Source organism: Petaurus breviceps, unplaced genomic scaffold (assembly GCF_028583685.1).
Source record: "Petaurus breviceps papuanus isolate PSGF00001 unplaced genomic scaffold, PetGlider_PUasm1.0 151, whole genome shotgun sequence".
Lineage (NCBI taxonomy): Eukaryota > Metazoa > Chordata > Mammalia > Diprotodontia > Petauridae > Petaurus > Petaurus breviceps.
Window position 1 is genome coordinate 31,314,405 of NW_027185712.1, and position 18,889 is coordinate 31,333,293.

The 18,889-nt window shown below is 34.1% G+C and overlaps 1 protein-coding gene across 1 annotated transcript in view; it reads left to right on the forward strand.

Moving 5' to 3' along the window:
* The window catches only part of ADCY2 (adenylate cyclase 2), a 586,315-nt gene that overhangs the window by 524,660 nt on the left and 42,766 nt on the right, over positions 1-18,889 (forward strand). The window contains exons 18-20 of the mRNA XM_069076933.1: positions 2,744-2,913; positions 12,742-12,826; positions 17,331-17,489. Of these exons, the coding sequence (XP_068933034.1) occupies positions 2,744-2,913; positions 12,742-12,826; positions 17,331-17,489 (414 nt within the window). The remainder of the gene's footprint in view (positions 1-2,743; positions 2,914-12,741; positions 12,827-17,330; positions 17,490-18,889) is intronic.

Below are 18,889 nucleotides of genomic sequence, written 5' to 3' on the forward strand. Positions count from 1 at the left end.
TAACCTCTATGTTGGAAAAACTTCTGGCACCTCATAACAGTTGAAAGAGACATTTTTAAAAACAAGGATGTTCCTGAAGTCCTCCGATTCACACTTTCCAATAATTGGCCACCTGTTCTGACTTTTCAAGAGGTCAGCACCATTCACAAGCTTTCCTTATAATGTAATACAGAACCATATGAACATGAGGAAAGAAGGAAAGAAGTATGCCACCTTGCCGTGCCTTTTCAAGAGCTAAATCTTTTTTCGTATGCCCAGAAAATTTCATGAGACTTTGGTTATATTCTCTCATATCAGAGCAGTTGTAAGTGTAGAATGATGAGGATTAGTTACTCCAAGGGAGATTGCAAAAGAGAAAGAAAGGGTAGTTTTGGCTTTACCTATCCCAGCTCCTTCTCTACATTTTAATTAAATTTGATGGGAGGTATATTTATTTCCTGATAGGCATTTCCACTTATCTTTAAGAAAACTTTTGACTGAGGAAAAGGGTATGATCTGGGAGTATCCAGTCTGACTTTTCTCACCTAAAAATTGAGACAAATGGTCTTAAATGAGTATTCTTTCTAATATACCAGATACATTCTTTTGTGAAATCAATGTAAAGAACCATAGATGAGAAAAACTTATGGTTTAATATCTCTGTTACATAGTTACAATAAAGTGCAGGACATGTAAATGATAAAGAGGAGTTCAGGAATTGGAGAAAAGGAAGTCTATTTTTGTACTTCAAGACTGTATTATGTAATAAGTATTTTAGACATCCATAATTTCATGTTTACTATTTTATGTTGAAAATGTTCACTAGCAATGACCTTTTTTCCCCCAGAACTAGTCTTCTTTCATTATCTACAGAGCAATAGGTTGTGCATAGAATAGCTAGGCCATGGACAACAAAATGATAGAGCTTCCTACCCTGTTTTACCAAAGGAACCCTTGCTTCTGGAGTTTTTAGTTATTAGAATTCAGTTGCGAAAAAAAAGAAATGTTCCTGATGATAAAGAGTGTTGCTTGTCCTTGTGTAGTTTGGGTACAAGAGTTGATAATAATCTACATCCTACCAGAACTAGGCTACTCTCAGTGGCCTACCAGAACCAGAGAAATTGAATGTCAGAAAGAAAGGGAAGATAATAGTGGGGACAAAACTATTAGGGAAGATGTGTATAATCTAGGGTTTCTCTAAAGTCTTACACAAAACCCTCAGTTAAGAAAGTAGGGGGAGGTGTGGTTCTGGAGAGAATAGAAGGTGAGTGAGATAGAGAATCAATTTAGGGAGTAAAAAGGTTGTCTTACTGTAGTGAGGCCCAGCTAAGACTTGAAACCAAGTCTTCCTGACTCCAAGGGCAGCTTTCTATCCATCATTCTAGGTTGCTTCTCTTCAGTATATACCTTACTGAAATTAAATTGTTTTGGTATGTAATTATTGTTGCTGATTTTTTTTAAGGAACCCAGGTAATATTTTTAAGAATCCAAGTAAAAGTTGCACAAAATTAGATTTATTTCTTTTTTCCCATCAAATAAATGTTCAGTAGTAAAACCAAAACTAATCTAAAATAATCACTTAGTAATTAAGTATAGTAATTATATTTAAAGTGTTTCAAATACATATTTTATTAAATAATTATAAGTAATTTGATAGAATCTGTTGAGCTAAGACTTCACAGTACCATTTTAAAGTACCATGAAAGAAAAAATTAACTCTTTACTATGTCAATAAATGGCATAGACAGTGTGGTATTTATAGTATTATGAATAATGAATTGAGAAGCTGGACACCTGGGCTTCTCCCACTACCATTACCAATTTGCTCTCTTATTTTCTAAGGCTCAGGTCCCTTCTCCTCCATAAAACCTTCTCTGATCCCCCCAGTTAAGAGTTTTCTCTCCTTAATCAATTTTTCTTGAACCATATTTGAAGGTTTTCCATCACAGCAGAGACTATTTCAGTTTTGTCTTTGTATCCCCAACACCTAGACCTATGTCTTGTACATAATAGGAGCTTGGTAAATGTTTATTGAATCAAATATTGCTTTATAAGGTAGACTCAATACTATTTTTTAAAAAGTCTCATCAATTGCCTTGCAAAAGATTACTTAAGACTAAGAACATCCATGTAGAGAGATACTGTGGGATAGTGCTCACCAACAGTTAAACTTGTTTTCAAGCTTCATTTGGTATCAGAATAAATTTTCTGGAGGCAATAACAGTTCATATCATTTCTTACCTGGAGTATTTTCCATTTCAATGACATAGGAATCATCCTGAAGCAGATCATAACTCTTATAGTAATACTTGAAATATCAACACTTCTGGGGTGGCTAGGTGGTGCAGTGAATAGAGCACCAGCCCTGGAGTCAGGAGGACCAGAATTCAAATCCAGCCTCAGACACAACACAAAAACTAGCTGTATGACCTTGGGCAAGTCACTTAACATCAATTGCCCTCCAAAAAGGAAAAAAAAAAGAAATGTCAACAGTTCCACAATCTTTAGGGCAGGTAACATTTAGTTTCACCACTAGAAGACCCACTTTTCAGGTTAGACCAGAACTGAACTAGTCTCTAGAGATTGAGGGATGAAATGTTATTGACTGAGATACCTGTTTTGTATTAATCTTTGATGTGAGTTTTAGCCACATGAGGTTTGGAAGTTGACAGTATAATGTTGGTGGTGGAATTGATTTTGTTCTTCTGATTTCTCAGATGAGATCTTAAATAAGTTTCTTGTTGTTTTTTCCCCCACGTTCCAGTACTTCATTTACAGCTGCATCCTGGGCTTGATATCCTGTTCAGTTTTCCTACGGATAAACTATGAATTGAAAATGATGATCATGCTTATTGCACTCGTGGGTTACAATATCATCCTCTTACATACTCATGCCCCTATACTTGATGACTACAGTAACTTTCTCATTAAAAGGTGGGTTGTCTTCTGTTTGCATAAAATCTTTTCAGTGGTGAACAGTAAAGAAAAATGCAAAAAGGGAAGATGATTGTTATTATTTCATTGTTACAATGTAGTAATTATGGGAATTGAGAACATCCTTGAAAATCATTTATGATAGTGTTTATACAGTAATTATAAAAGTGGAACTGAAAGGAAATTTTTGGAAGGGGAAGTTTACATAGATGATTTTTACCATATGCCCCAAAATATATCTTTGTAATTGTAATCCGTTTTATTAATTTGAGTTATGATTTAGTATTAGGCACATTGTTTTGAAGAGATTTCCTATAATTTGCTAAGGTTGAAAAAATAGAATATGAAATTTCTTTCTATATTAGATGGCTTTTTTGGGGGGTGGGATTGAACTTCATTAATTCTTACTAGTCTTAATATTGTTCCTGAAAGTTGCTTTAGAAAATTATTTGTTTTTACTGATAGCTTCATTATATTCATTTTTCTTATTACTATGTTTTATTCTTCCTGGAAGAATTATCCTCATTTGGAAGTAAATTTATGTGCCACAATTTATTTAACCAATTCCCCACTGAATGGGCCTCTATTTTGTTTCCAGTGCTTTGCTCCCATCAAATATGCAACTATAAATATTTTGGCACATATGGGGTTCTTTTGTCAGTGATCTCTTTGAATGCATATGCCTAGCAGTGGAATCCCTGATTCAAAGGGAATGGATATGTTAGCTGCTGTATTTTCCTAATTGTGAGTTGCTTTACAGAATAGTTTTACCAGCTCACATTCTGCCAATATCAGTCAGTCAATAAACATTTATTAAGTGCCTACTGTGTGAGAGGCATTGAGCTGGAGATACAAATAAAAATAAAAATAATGAGAACACATAAAATGAAGCAGAAAATTGAGAGGGAAGGAGAGGAAGGGGAGAGAAACCTGACAATAGAGGCATGTTGGAGAGCTCTACAGATGTCCAAAAGCAGCAGAGCTGGTGGGAAATGCGCAAAAAAAATTGTGCTGATCTCATTCTTAAAATAAAAGACCCTGGGGCCCATGGTCATGCTCTCTAGTCAAAGGGTCCATTAGAGGGGCAAAGAGTACTGATGATATATGAGTACCAGGCAGATTCAATTTTATCAAATAATGAGATTCTCTAGTGGTGAGTTTCCAAGGAAGGAACACATGACAAAGTTTCAAATAAGTTCAAAAGCAGTGTATCTGGTGGGAAATAACATTAGAATAGCCATCTTTCCACAAGTTGTTACTATAACCCCTCCAATACTGACTATTCCTTTTTTTTTTCTTGTCATCTTTGCCAATTTGCTGAGTGTGAGATGAAACCTAAGAATTATTGATGACTTAGTACTAAGCAACATGACTAGGGGAGAAAATCTTTGAATTTCTGTCATGTTTAGTGATTTGGAATCCTCTTTCATACCATAATTAATTCTACAGGTTTTTGTTCTTGCCGTTGTTGTACTCTCTCTACTTCTGTTTTTGTTGTTGTTGTTGTTGTTGTTTTAGTTAAAATTGTTTGTCTCCTATTGCTGAACAGGAAAATTGCATTTATGTTAATCTTTAAGTTGGTCTTTAGAGGATGGTAACATGCCGTAACAGCCTCTAATCATAAGAAGCATCAGCTGGAATGAAAAACAATATACTATAGTAGCCAGAATACTAGGTTTTAGTAAGGAAAGTAGGAGCTCAAGTCTCTATCTTTGATCTTTACTGAATGTTTGGCCCTGGTAAGTATTTAAATCTCAGGAAACTTTAATACTTGCATTTGCATTTTAGATAGGTTGAAGGCCCTACATCAATAAATTCAAACAATTCAGTCTCTCTGCCTTCAGTGTTTTATATCAGCTATTAATTAATTAACAATTAATTATTTAGGCATCAGTTCAAGCCAATAAACATTAATAAATACCTACCTTGTGCCAAGCACTGTTGATACCAATAAGAAAAAGGGAGAGTCACTGCCTTCAAGAAGCTTACAATAAAATGGGGGAAGACAAAGCATAAAACAAAAGTGAAAAGTATGGGAGTGGTACACCAAGAGGCATGCTGTTCTGTGGAGTAGGAGCCAAATAGAGTCAATGATGGAGAATGGAGTTATCAAAAAGATTGTGAGTTTTCTATGTAGGAAGATTTTGGAAGGAGTTGAATGCTCTATCCTCCAGTCTTCCAATGAGAGGAAAAAGACAGTAAAGCATGACTTGTAAAAGTATAGCATATCAAAACCTGAGTCATATTTTCCTCACAAAGAAGAGCAAGTTTGGGGAATCTAAATTAAGGAAAATATATTCTCCCAGCTAATTTTCATGCTAGTAAAGGAAATATCATCAAACTCATTGGGTCCACCCCATCTCATTTTACATATTAAGTAACTGAGACTCAAAACAAGTTAAGTGGCTTGCCCAAGATCACGAAGCTAGTAACCAAAAGAACTGGAATTTTATCCCAGGTCCTCTTGTCCAAACTTTAATGCATTCTCTAATTCATCAAATTCAACCAAAAGTCAAGCAATTCTTTAAAATTATATAAAAGATGAAAATCAGCCATTGTGTGATTATAAATTTTGCCTTGGTATAATTCATTGGTTTTACTATTTGATATATTGTATAGAGATAACACATTTCTCTGCATTGTTAACAGAGGTGAAATGTTCTTCCACCAAAACATTATCAGTAGGATTTTTTTTTCCCTTATGCACTGGAAGCAAATTTATTACAAACATGAGCTGAATTAAATTTTCTTTCTTCTATTCCATTTTCAGTGTAAGGCACTGAGGAGTTGTATGCAGTCTTTAATGTTAGCTTGAGTGGAATCATAGAAGCAAATATGTCATAGGTTATTTTAAGATAATAATAGTTTATATAGTGTCTACTATGTGCCAGGAGCTGAGCTAAGTATTTTATAATTATTGTCTCATTTGATAAATAAATCCTTTGTTCAATTTTATTTCCTTTCCAATATTTTAAAGATGGTAAGCTTAAACAAATGAATGAACATTGATACTTTCATTTATATTTTCAACCTTACTTTTTCAGAAGAATGAAAATATTCTGTCTTCCATTCCATAAAAATTCAGTTATCTATGATAACATTACATGGTATACATATACAGGTGTAATATATTATATTTATATAAGATTTTACAGTTTAATAAGTACTTGTCATACTAAAATTATAAGATTAGCAATGAAAATATTTTGCACCCATTTTACAGATGAGAAATTAAGGCAACAAGGAAATTAAATGATTTGTCCAAGGCCATTGATTAACAGAGAGTACAGTTAGGACCTGAGCCCAGTTTATCTGAATTGGAGGAATTGGAACCCAGTTCTTATGATTATAAGTCCAGGGCAAATTATACTACAGTATGCTACTTCTAGTTGGCGATGATGATTTCTTTAATTATTGGTAATTAAATTAAATTTATTTGTGATTTGTAAATAAAAATCAGATCAAGAAATAACAATTTCTCATAAATTTTAAACATATTAGAAAAAAAGATGTTTGTTTCTCTGATATAGGAAGAAATCTAGTATTAAATTCCTAAATAAAGCATTGTCATCTATCATTATTCATGTTCACATGAAGTCTATGATGTGTTCTAAATTTCCACTTATTAGATTTAAAGATCATGAATATGGTATAAATCTGAAGCAAAATAAGAAAATTAGATTGAGAAATTTCTGACAGAGAGAAAATGACTTCCACAGAGTGGGTTGAGTACTTTGGGAGACACATAATCTCTCTAAATAGCATCACCAGGAACAGTAGAGTAGATATTTACTAAATAATAATACCTGGAATTTTACAGCTCTCCAAATTTTCTTCTTAGAGCTTTAATATTTATCATTGTATTTCTGTCCTCAAACCATCTCAGTGAGCTATACTGAACCAGTGTTATTTATAGATTTGGAACCAGACAGGGGACTGAGGCACAGAGGGGCCAAATGATTTGCCCCTACTCTACAAATGAGTTAATAGTAGATACAAAAGAGGAATCCATTTCTTTTGCTTCCTACCTTTGTTCCCTTTTCTCTTAAAAAAAAAAAAAGCTTCTCAACTTAGGGTATATGAATCTGCTGCTATTTTTTTTTCTTCAAATAGTGTGATGACTATTCAAAATAGTTTCCTTTGGAATCCTATGCATTTTATTATATGCATTGAAAAACATTCTTCTGAGAAAGGGTTAATAGGTTTCACCAGACTACCAAAGGGGTTCAAAAAAGGGTAAGAACCCTCTCTTTATAGTTTCCCTTTTTTATTTTTAATAAATGAGTGTTAGATTTTATAAAATATTTTTTTTATTAATATAATGTTGTTTGGTGTTTATAGTGTGGCATTGATTGGGGCCTCTTTTTCAGCTTTACACTATATATTTTATTATGATTGTGTATTGTTTTTCAAATATTGAACCCGCCTTGCATCCATCCATCCATCCATCTATCTATCTATCTATCTATCTATCTATCTATCTATCTCTCTACCTATATATCTACCTGTATATCTACCTATCTATCTATATCTCCAATTTGGTCATAATGATTAAGTTTTGAGAGAATGCTGCAGTCTCTTTGCTAAAATTTAAATCAATAAGCATTAGTGATCTGGCCAAATGTAAAAGATTTGACAACTAAGTATTTGGGGGGGGGGTATTGTGAGTTATTTTCATTTTTTGCTTCATTGAAAATAAATCAAATTTCACTAACATTGCTAGCTTAAAACAAATGATAGAGATTTTGACAGTAGACGTTTGTAGCTGGAACCTGAACTCTAACAAGTTTCAAATGATCTACATTTTATGTAATATGTAGAATGAAGCTATAATTCTTGCAATAATTTCAGTTTTAGGAAATTAATTCTCAATTTACCTATATAAAATAAAAAAAGAAAATATCAGAGTATGTTTGAAGTTCCATGAACTACTGACTTTTTTTTCTTTCTCCTCTAAGATCTAGGGAAAGGATCATCCTTGCCCCCACCTGAGTAGCTTATTTTTAGGTTCAAGTATTTCAAGTATTGTCTCTATTTTCTCATTTCCACTTTGTACTAAAACTCTTGAAACTAAGGGTCAAACTCATTATGTTTTAGTATTTTTAGCCTTCTTAGCTAAACTACGAAGTGTAATTATGCTAAGTCTACTGTAGGCATGTGTACCACTCAAAGTCCCAAGGAGAAATATTCTTCAAGATATAGAGGTGAAAAGGACTTTGAAGATCATGAGAGCATAGACCAAATAAATTTACATGTTGAAAGGGCTGCACAAATCTTCTAGTTCAATCCTTGCACTTTACAACTGAAGAAAACAAAGTCAATGAGGTGAAATCATTTGCCCAAACTACACAAATATTGTTAGATCTTGAACACTCAAACTCAGGTCTTTGAACTCTAAGTCCAATGCTCTGAGAGTTCATTCCAGCTGTTTAGCTGAGACTTTTTTTTTAGTTAGAAGTCTTATCTCTTCCATTAAATTAAAACACATTAGGGTTATGCTTACCTATCCCTAAGCACAACAACAATAGCTAACATTTATGTAGCATTTTCTGTGTCACAGGCACTGTGCTAAGCACTTTACAATTATTATTTCACTTGATTCCCACAACAACTTGGGGAAATTATGTGATTTGTCCTTCATTCTCAAAGAGGACCATGATCCTCTGGGAAATAAGTGCTAATATTATTCCTAATTTACAGATGAGGAACCCAAGGCAAACAGAGGTTAAGTGACTTGCCCATGTCACACAGCTACTAAATGACTGAGGCTAGATTTAAACTCAGGTCTTCCTGATTTCAGGGTTGGTGCTATATCTAATTTGTCACTATATTTCCTGAGGCTTGGGAAAGACAACTTTCAAATACAAAAGTTGGAATAGATCCTTAAAATAGATTTTTTTAAAAATATGAGTTTCTCAGCGACTTAGTACTCTAGGAGGCTGCAATTGACAAAGTTTCATGCTATTTTTAGAAAAGATAGAGGGATGATGGTAAGAGGATAGCATAATTAATTAGATTAAGGAATTATTTGAAAACCTGGCTTGAAAAAAAGCATTAATGATTCAAAGTCAACTTGGAAGGAAGTTTCCAGTGAAGTATTTGGCCCAGTGCTACTTAGCATTTTATCATTAACTTAGATAAAGATATAGATGATGGCATGCTTATCATATAGTCAGAAAACACAAAGGGAACACTAGAACAATGGACTGCAGTCAGAATTTGAAAAGAACCTGCTAGATACACCAAATAAGGTAAAATATAAGGAGGTGAAATTTAACATTTTACATTTGGATTCAAAAGATCAACTTCATATGTTTAAGTTGAGGTAAGTGTGGTAGAGAGCAGTTCAATCTGGAAATGATCTAGGGGGTTTTGGTGGCCTATAAGCTTATGTTATGTCAGACAGCAATTAAACTATTACAATCCAATATTTGACTGCCTTAAGAGAAGCATAATATATAGGCATAAGGAGGCAATAGAACTATTGGATTCTGCCCCAGTCAGAACACATCTATAGCATTATGTCCAGTTTCAGGTGCCACATTTTAGGAGGGACATTGATAAGCTGTAGAATGTGGAATGTACAATCAACCAGCATGATGAATGGTCTCAAATTCATAGAATATGAGGATCTTTTGAAGAAATCGGGGGTGTATATTCTGGCAAATATAAGACTTAAAAGGAGTATGATAGTTTTCTTCAAATATTTGAAGGGCTCTCACATGGGAGAGGGAATAAACTTGTTTGACAGCAGCATAATAAGAAATGGAATGAAGTTGCACAGATTATAAGTTTGAAGTAAAAAACACACTGTAGCTCCATAATTATGAACAATTCACTTAACCTTTTAGAAACTTAGTCTCTTCATGTGCAAAATGGGGATAATAATATTTGTACTACGCTACAGAGTTATTGTAAGAAAAGTGATTTGCAAATCTTAAGTCTCTATGAAAGCAAGTTATTCTTAGATTATCTATAATTCCTTTGAGTTCTATGATCTAACTACCTTAGTCAAAATTTAAAGATGTCCTTTCCCTATTGGAAAGTTATAAATACACTATTTAAGTAAATATTATCTGGCAAATGGTTCACAACTTACATGTATATAGCACTTGCTTATGGTTGTGATAATGTCAAAATACCCTTGATTCCTCAGATCCAAGATAAAAAATATCTAAGGTGATAACATCTTTATGCTTATAAAGCTCATATAAGCTCTAAATATCCTTATCTCAATGCCTATTCTCACTGACAAGTCTCAGCTCTCAGAGCAAAGCTACATTCCCACCACTACCACCCCACCCCCTGACCCCCCAAGTTCTAGGTGCACCCTCTCTAGGACTCAAGAATAATTCCCTAATGCTATCAACTCAAGCCCTGGCCAGTTTAGGGCAATTTAGTCAGTCAGCCTTAACTAGTTTCCAGAAAGAAGTATTTGCTAAGATGATACTGTAAGACTAGTAGGTATAAAACATCCCTCTTAAACTCTGTGATACATTGTCCTACAAGTATATATCTAGAGGAAAGTGGGTTCAGGTTTAAGGATACATGTGTCAAAGGGGTTAACTTGCAACTTCTGTTTGCTGCCGATCCTTTTCTTTTATACATCAGGGAATGGAGAAATTTATCTCAAGCATAGCCAATCTGTCTTGTCTGTCCTTGGCCCCTAATACAGATTCTATTACCAGTCTTTGCTATCCTGGGGCAACAATAGTGATGGGAAGATATGAAATACAAAATCCTCCTTGATTGTATAAACTCACAAGTTCTCATTCCAGCTAAAGCTGGGGGAAGACAGGGAAGTGTCAAAGAAAACCTGGCCAAGGCCAAAGTCAAATCTTCTTCTTCCTCCCTTCCTTACTAACTCTTACTCAGAGGTTTTCTGGAAAGGTTTACCTTTCTTTCCTGTTCACCACTCATAGAACTCTCCAATCAAATCTAACTCAGTACTTTTATACAAGACCTAGAGGATGTTAAGAAATCACTCAGCCAACTGAAACAAGACTTCTTTGGTGTCATTTTTTGATCCAATGACTTTCATCAAAGACTTGTCACACAATCTAAAGCCTGTGAATGAGAGTAATTGATTGCACATTTTAATCCCTCAAAGTAGGATAGGATAACTTGATTACTATCAAGCCTACTATTATATTTAATACTCAAAAGAGAAAATTATGAATTCTATGAAGGTTGGTAATACTGTTATTTTTGAATGACAATAAAAAAATTCTGGTTTCACATTTGTTGACTAATAAATACAGCACTCCAAAGTTGTAAGAATTAGGTTAACTAAGAAAGGAAGTATTAAATAAGCACCCACTACAACCTTGGGCACTCATGATATTAAAAGCATGTAAACCAGGGGACAGATCTTCCCAACCTAGCAAGGAAGTTCCCAGAGTACACTATAAACATACAAGACCAAGGACATATCCTTTCTTCTCTCCTCCTGAATCCTTTTTTCATATTCTTACGCTATCTTTCTTCCCTTACCTTTCACCCTGCTTCCTATACTTTTCAATTCATCTAGCTCTCTAATTTTCACCTTTTTTGTCATTCTTCTGTTAACTCATCTTGTTTGAATGCAATTATTTTTTTAAAAAATAATCAAACATGTATAGCTTTTAAAAAAACAATATATTTTAAATTTTGTATTTCCTCAAATAGCCTTTTTTTTGGAAACAGGGTTTTTCTATCTCTCCCAAGCTGGAAATGCACTCACTCACTAGGTACAGAGGCCTTAGCCTGCTCTACTTTTCTGACCTGGGCTAGTTTACCCACCCATAGGCAGTCTGCTGATCCTCCATTCCCAGAGACTCACTATACTGGTGCCTAGCTTAGTACAGACACTCAATAAACTTTACCCTTACTCTAACTAGAACTACTGAGCTCAAGCAATCTACCAACCTCAGCCACTCTAGTCTCAGAAATTACATATATATTGAACAACTGAGTCATTTTCACTATTATAAATATCCAAATTAACTACAAAGGATATATGAAGGAAGACCCTATCTATATCCATAAAAAGTACTAATAACTAGAAGTATGTATAAAATGGTTAAACATACACATACATATATATTACATATATACATATACATGCACATATATACATATACATATTTTTATCTAATGGTAGCTATCTCTGCAGTGGGGGGGGGTTGCAGAGAGGAGGAAAGAAAAAAAGAACATAACTTTATTATGTATTTAAAAGGAATAGCAAGTTGTATATAATTTATTTCCGTTTCATACATAATCATATTTTTTATTATACTATGCTATGGAAATGACTGTTTTATTCCAAAAATTAAACATAAAATAAATTAAAATTTTAAAAAACAAAGCATATGCCACCACATCCTGCCCAAAGAATCATTTTGTTAATAGTAAACTTTAAAAAAAATGTGTATGTCAATAAAAAAGAGCATTAAAGCAAATTCATTGTAGCATAATGAATGAAGTCAAATTAAGAGACCACAGCTATATGGCACTTGTGTGCATATCTTATTGCCCTTAATAGACTGTATTCTCTCTATAAGACAGGAACAATATCTCATATCTTTTCTCTTGTCTCTAATCCCCCAACCTCCAGCACTTACTATGTCAATAGATGTGATATTTGCTGGAATTAAATCATATAAATTTAAACATTCTCCTTACAACAGATTAGTTAATGTTGTTTCCTTTGCATAGATTAACTGGAATACTAGTAAGAGTAAGAACAAATCAAACAGGTTATTCTTATTTTGAATCTTAAAATACCTATAAATACACACATAAGTATGCACAAATAATTTATCTCTGTATTTTGTTTTTGTTGTGTAGACCAGGCATTTGGAAAGACCTAAAGACCATGGGTTCTGTATCTCTCTTTATATTCTTCGTCACATTACTGGTTCTGGGGAGACAGGTAAGAAGTCTGTTATTTCTACTAATGAGGATTCTTGTATGTACCTATGTCTTTATTTTCATGCAACCACATCTGGGAACCACATGTGTCAAAGAGAGAGGATGCAGCCCATAATGACAAGGTCCGGAAATACAACCTGAAGGGTAAATGCTCTCAACTCTTTGACAAGAACAGGCAAATGCTTTGAACACACTAAGTACACCTATGTTCTTTTAGATCCATTTAAGCCCTAAAATAGCAAGTCATTTTCTGAACCTATTTTTTAGGAGTCTATAATGTTTTTTTTTTTTTAATGAGGCTATTTGGGAAAAAACTGTCCTTTGGAACATAGGATTTTTCCTTTTATTTTGAAATATTTTAAGGTGTCTTTCCGTCACTGTCTTTCTTGTTATTTTTAATGTGGATGTTTGCAAGCAGGATGTTTAGCCTAAGGGAAGGAAAACTTAGAAGGAGGCATGATCATAGTCTTTAATATTTGAATGGTTGTCATGTAGAAGAGGGATTACACTTAGTCTCAGAGAGTAAAACTAGAAGCAAAGGACAAAGATGAAAAGAAACAAGTTTCCATTTGATGCAAATAAAACCTTGCTAATAATTTAAGTCAGTACAATGTAGAATGAGGCTATTCAGGGGTTGTAGGTCACCCCTCACTAGAAGTCTTTGTTGTTGTTGTTTTGAGGCAATCAGGGTTAAGTGACTTGTTCAGAGTCACAAAGCTAGTAAGTATCTGAGGCCAAATTTGAACTTGGGCCTTCCTGGCTCTGGACCAGTGCTCTATCAACGGTGCTACCTAGCTGCCCCTCACTAGAGGTTTTCAAGAAGATATTACTGAAGAGATTCTTGGTCAGGTGGAAATTATACCACTAATGAAATTCTGTGATTCTCTCCAAAAATTCCCTCATCCAATACCTTATTGTGCTGTTGGAATGACCCTGAGTTGTGGAAGGTTATTCTGCCATCTCTGACAGGTCCTACCAAGTCAGAAGCCTCCAAGTAGAGGCTTAGGGCATCACACCTGCTCTCCACATCCATACTAAATAAGGAGGGGTTCATTACCATGCTGTTGGTTGACAGATGATGAAAACTTTGACTACAATATCTCATGAAAAACAGCAGCTCAACTCTTTGGAAACTGACTGACCACCCACAAGGATCTAAAATCATAGGTCCTTGATATATTAAAATAATAAGCATTCTATATTGTTCAAATAACTGGTCTGTGCATTAGAGAAATTAATAAAAATAATTATGATATGTAGTAGTTAACTACCTGTCTATAGCTGGTGCAATGTTCATTCACATGGTCCCTAAAGAATAAGGTAAGATAATAAGTTACCTAAAATGATTAATACCTCCAAAAAAAATTCCAGACACCTATTTAAAGAATTTCTGGAGTACCGGCTCCAGGGTTGGGATGACCTGGAGATCGAATCCTGGGCTCAGACACTCAGTACCACACCTAGAAATAACTGGCCGTGTAACCTTGAGCAAGTTACTTAACCCCGATTGCTTAAAAAAAAAAAAAAGAATTTCTGGCAGACTCTCCTGACAGAAACTAACCCAAGGTCTTTAAAAAAATAGTTTTATTTTCTTTTTTAAGTAGCAAGGGATAGTAGAAAGTTCTGAAATCAGAGTTAGAAGAGCTGAATTCGGGGCATCTAGGTCATGTAGTGAATAGGGCACCAGCCCTGGAGTCAGGAGGACCTGAGTTCATATCCAGCCTCATGCACTTATCACTTACTAGCCATGTGATCTTGGGCAAGTCACTTAACCCCAACTGCCCTGCTTTCTCCCTTCCAAAAGAAGAAAGGAAAAAAGAAAAGCTGAATTCAGTTCCTGGCCCTGATATTTATTTTCTGAGTGATCTCAATCAAATCTTTACCACTGTTTGCCTTAGTTTTCTCATTTGTAAAATAGTTACAAGAATACTTCACTAACTACCTCATAGACATTGTGAACAAAGTGTTTTGTAAATGTAAAAACTCTTATCGAAAAGTCCGTTATTATAATCATTATTTTCCTAGATACCAGATGTTCCAATATGCTTCATGCATTCAATAAATAATGTCAGTTTGTTTGAATACAATTGTTTCTAGAGGCTGTGGTAGTATTCTTGCCTCTACTTATCAAATTCAAATATGTTGCAAACTCTTGAATTTTCCAAAATAAAATTTTCAAATGAAATTACTATTCAAGACATTAAAATGATCATCTTTTCTAGTTTGCTTTTTAATTTGCACAGTGAAATTATTTGGGAAGTTAATTATTTATTTATTGCTAGCCTATAGTGTATTTTGCCTTAAGGTTTATCTTTTCCATCACCATTATTCTTGAAACTGAGGGGGGGGGGAACATGCATTTACTGCCTGAGTAAATTCGTATTTTTCTCTTATTACTTTAAGGAAAATAAGTTTTTAAATTGGAATTTAAAATATGTCCTATACCCAAAACAGGATTAAATTGTCCTTTATGCAGTGATGAATTTGAAAAAAAAAATGTTTACAAATTCACTGCAATTGTAGGTTACCAAAAATAATGGTGACAGCTTATTTTCATTGTTGTTTAATTTAGAAGTTCAAAGAAGGGAAATCCCTTTTAATGACCTCTCCTTTCTCCTCTCCCAGTGTCATACCATGTTCCTAATTTTTTTCTTTTATTACTTATAGTTAAAGGAAAGCATGCTTTCCAATTAATTTCCCTTCAAAGTCTAAATCCAGTGATCCTATGATCTTACCCTTGCAATACAGCTACATAAATATTATCTCCACTCCCTCAGATGTGAAGCCTTCACTTTATATTCATGGACATTTTTCTTCCTTGAATGGATGTGCACTGGGGACAAATAAAACATATGACAAGCTGAGTGATTTGAAGAGTTTAAAGGCACTTTGTGCAAGTGCTTATAGGATCCTCTAGCCTTATTATCAATTGTATAAACAATTCAAAAGACAATTCTGGCTAGAACCAACATTTTCATTTCATGAGACATATAGCCTTTTACAAAACAAGCAAAAAAACAACAACAAAAGAATAATAAAGTTGTAGCATCTAAGCATAATGTTTATCTACATAGCAACCATTAAGAAAAATTCTAGAGTTCATTTATCATATATTGTTCATCTAAGCTCTATATAGACATACTATACATGTCAAATAGCTTGGAGTTGTCACGTTGAACGGTCACTTGAAAAGATTTCATTTTCTGTGTGAAGTGAATTGTTTGGTTATTAGTTTAATTTTGAGTATATGCCTGTGTCTCCCCATATGCCCAAACAGCCTTTTGTTTACTAAGTGTTTGACTGAATTGTCCTTTTGTTTAATAACTTGGCTCATTTTTCAAGGAAGTGTTCTGTTCTAATAAATGCATGGCTTGATTCCTGTGGGAAACAGTCTATATTTTCAGGAGGGGAAGGTGGTGAAGAAGATTTCAAGAATGTCTGAGTTTTAAAATAAATAGATTTTTAAATCTCCATTTGAAATTTTCTCTGAAAATTCCCCAATGCATGATGTGAATCAAAATTATACAAGGTGAAGAATATATCTGAGTCTGCTTATGTAGACCAAAATAGACATAATTTATAACTTGCAACCTTTCTCCTCACTTTGAAAATAAGGGATCTTTATTTATTTCTCCTTTGTGGACTAGACCCTTTGGTTGTTATTTGTTCTTTTCTGAAATGTCACTGATATCTTCAGTCAACCTAGAAAAAGATTGCTGTATGCTCATCTGTATTTGTTTGTCAAATAAATGTCTATTGTGCCAGAAGTACACCCTCTCTATTAGACTGTTCTGTTCAAAATAGACTCAATTAATCATCATTTGTTACTTTCATTAATTTGCATCCAACATGATAAATCACAATAATGAAAGCAAAAAGTCTATAGGTGGGAAATGGAATATGTACACAGATTCATTTAAATTATGTGATTTATTGGAAGCCCTTCTGAATTTGTACAGAGTCTGTCTCTTTAATTCTAATGATGATGCACTTTGTTTGTCCAAGGAGAAAAAATAACTATATAGGAAATGCTTTCTTTCCTCCATGTCTATATTATAAAGTACAGTAAAGTTAGTTTTTCTTGCTAGATGCAATGTAATTTTAATTGAATGTATATCAAAAATAAATTTGCATATAAATATGCTTTCTCACTACCATTCAAATCTGTCTTTAAAAATGCAGTTTTGTATTGCCTATTCAACTGACTGATTTTAACTAGAGAAAAATGATTGTGATTTTTCTAACTTTAAATGCAATCCAAAAATTAACTTTATTGGTAAATGACAGCCAAAGATTGTAGTGCCACATATATATTTAAACTTCCATAACAGCTGTTATCTTTGTATAACAGCCTTTTTCTCAGTGCCATATTGAAGGCATTTTTTCCATAACAGAAAGTTTTTTAGGGAGGGTGGACTATACTATGTTTTATCTCTTTAAAGCCTATTCGCTCTAGCAGGACAAGATGCCTATTGTTTCTTTACCTCTGTGTCCTCTTGTAACAGAATGAATATTACTGTAGGTTAGACTTCCTATGGAAGAACAAGTTCAATAGAGAGCGTGAGGAAATTGAAACCATGGAGAACCTGAATCGTGTCCTGCTGGAAAACGTGCTCCCTGCCCACGTGGCCGAACACTTCTTGGCCAGAAACTTAAAGAATGAGGTTAGATGCTCTCTGCTAATCAAAATGGTCATGGGTGGTGTATTGTCAGAATTTCCAGTGGAAAATGGAAATGGGGACCCAGGGGAAGGAGAAATACTTGATAATCACAAATTTTTATTTCTATTCTATAGTGTATTAAAAAAAAAATATATATATATATAGACTTAGAGTCAAGGGGCCTGGATTCAAATTCTCTGACATTTACTAGTGTTATAATTTTGAGAAAGTCACCTAATCTATCTGAGTCTCAGCTTCTTCAGCTGTAAAATATCCTATTTGCATTACCTTTTACACAGGGGTACTATAAGGAAATCTCATTACAAACCTTAAAACATTAAAGAAATAGGACCTGGGAATATAGCTAGATTCTAGAATCCTAGGCCCATAAGGCACTGTGAACTATCTTCCAGTTCAGTTTTCTACCAACTTGAATCAGGAATCCAAGTAGAGCCCCGCTTTTGTTTTCATGTCTCTAAGCATCTGAATAAAAGTGGAAAAAATCCAGTCAAACATCCAGATATTTATTCCTGATGATTCCAAAGATCTAGATGTATGACTGCATGTTTCTGTTTTCAGTTGGATGTGTTGCTCTATGTAAACATACCCCCTTGAAAACAACTCATTACCATCCTCTGAGTTTTTTTACACCTGCCTGAAACATCATAGAGATATATTTCATATTTCTTTTCTTTGAGCAATATACCTTTTTTTTTCTTTCTTCATCTCATCCCATCCCTAGTAATTATCTCAGATTAACCTGAAAAAAGTGGGATATCTACTCCTTTCTTCACCTAATTCAGCTTACTAACTTCATTTCTATTATTACTACTGTTACTACAATTGGGACCCAATTAATATAAAGACATGACCAGTATAAAGTCTTTGCTACTTTGCTAACAAACATCAACCAAAGTCTATCTATGCACTATGAAGATTGTCCTGGTGATGCTATGTAACTGTGAATCACTCAGTCAACAAGTATTTATTAAGCACCTTTTATATATCAGGTACTGTGCAAGGAACTGGAGTGAAAATAGGAAGTTAGCCCCAAGCTATCCAAATCAAAATTTCAAATCATTCTAAATATATTGTAAAAATACATGCAGGCATGAGTAATTTATAATTTATTACTAGTGGTTAATTGTGTGTTAAAAAAATGGCATAAAAGACATGAAGGACATAGATGAAAATAGGAAAGGAAATGGGTGAGTCTATCTATATTGTTTGCTGTGTGCTATACCATGTTAACCACTAAAGCTACCAAGACATTCCTCTCTCTCTCTCTCTCTCTCTCTCTCTCTCTCTCTCTCTCTCTCTCTCTCTCTCTGTCTCTCTCTCTCTCTCTCTCTCTCTCTCTCTCTGTCTCTGTCTCTCTCTCTCTCTCTGTCTCTCTGTCTCTG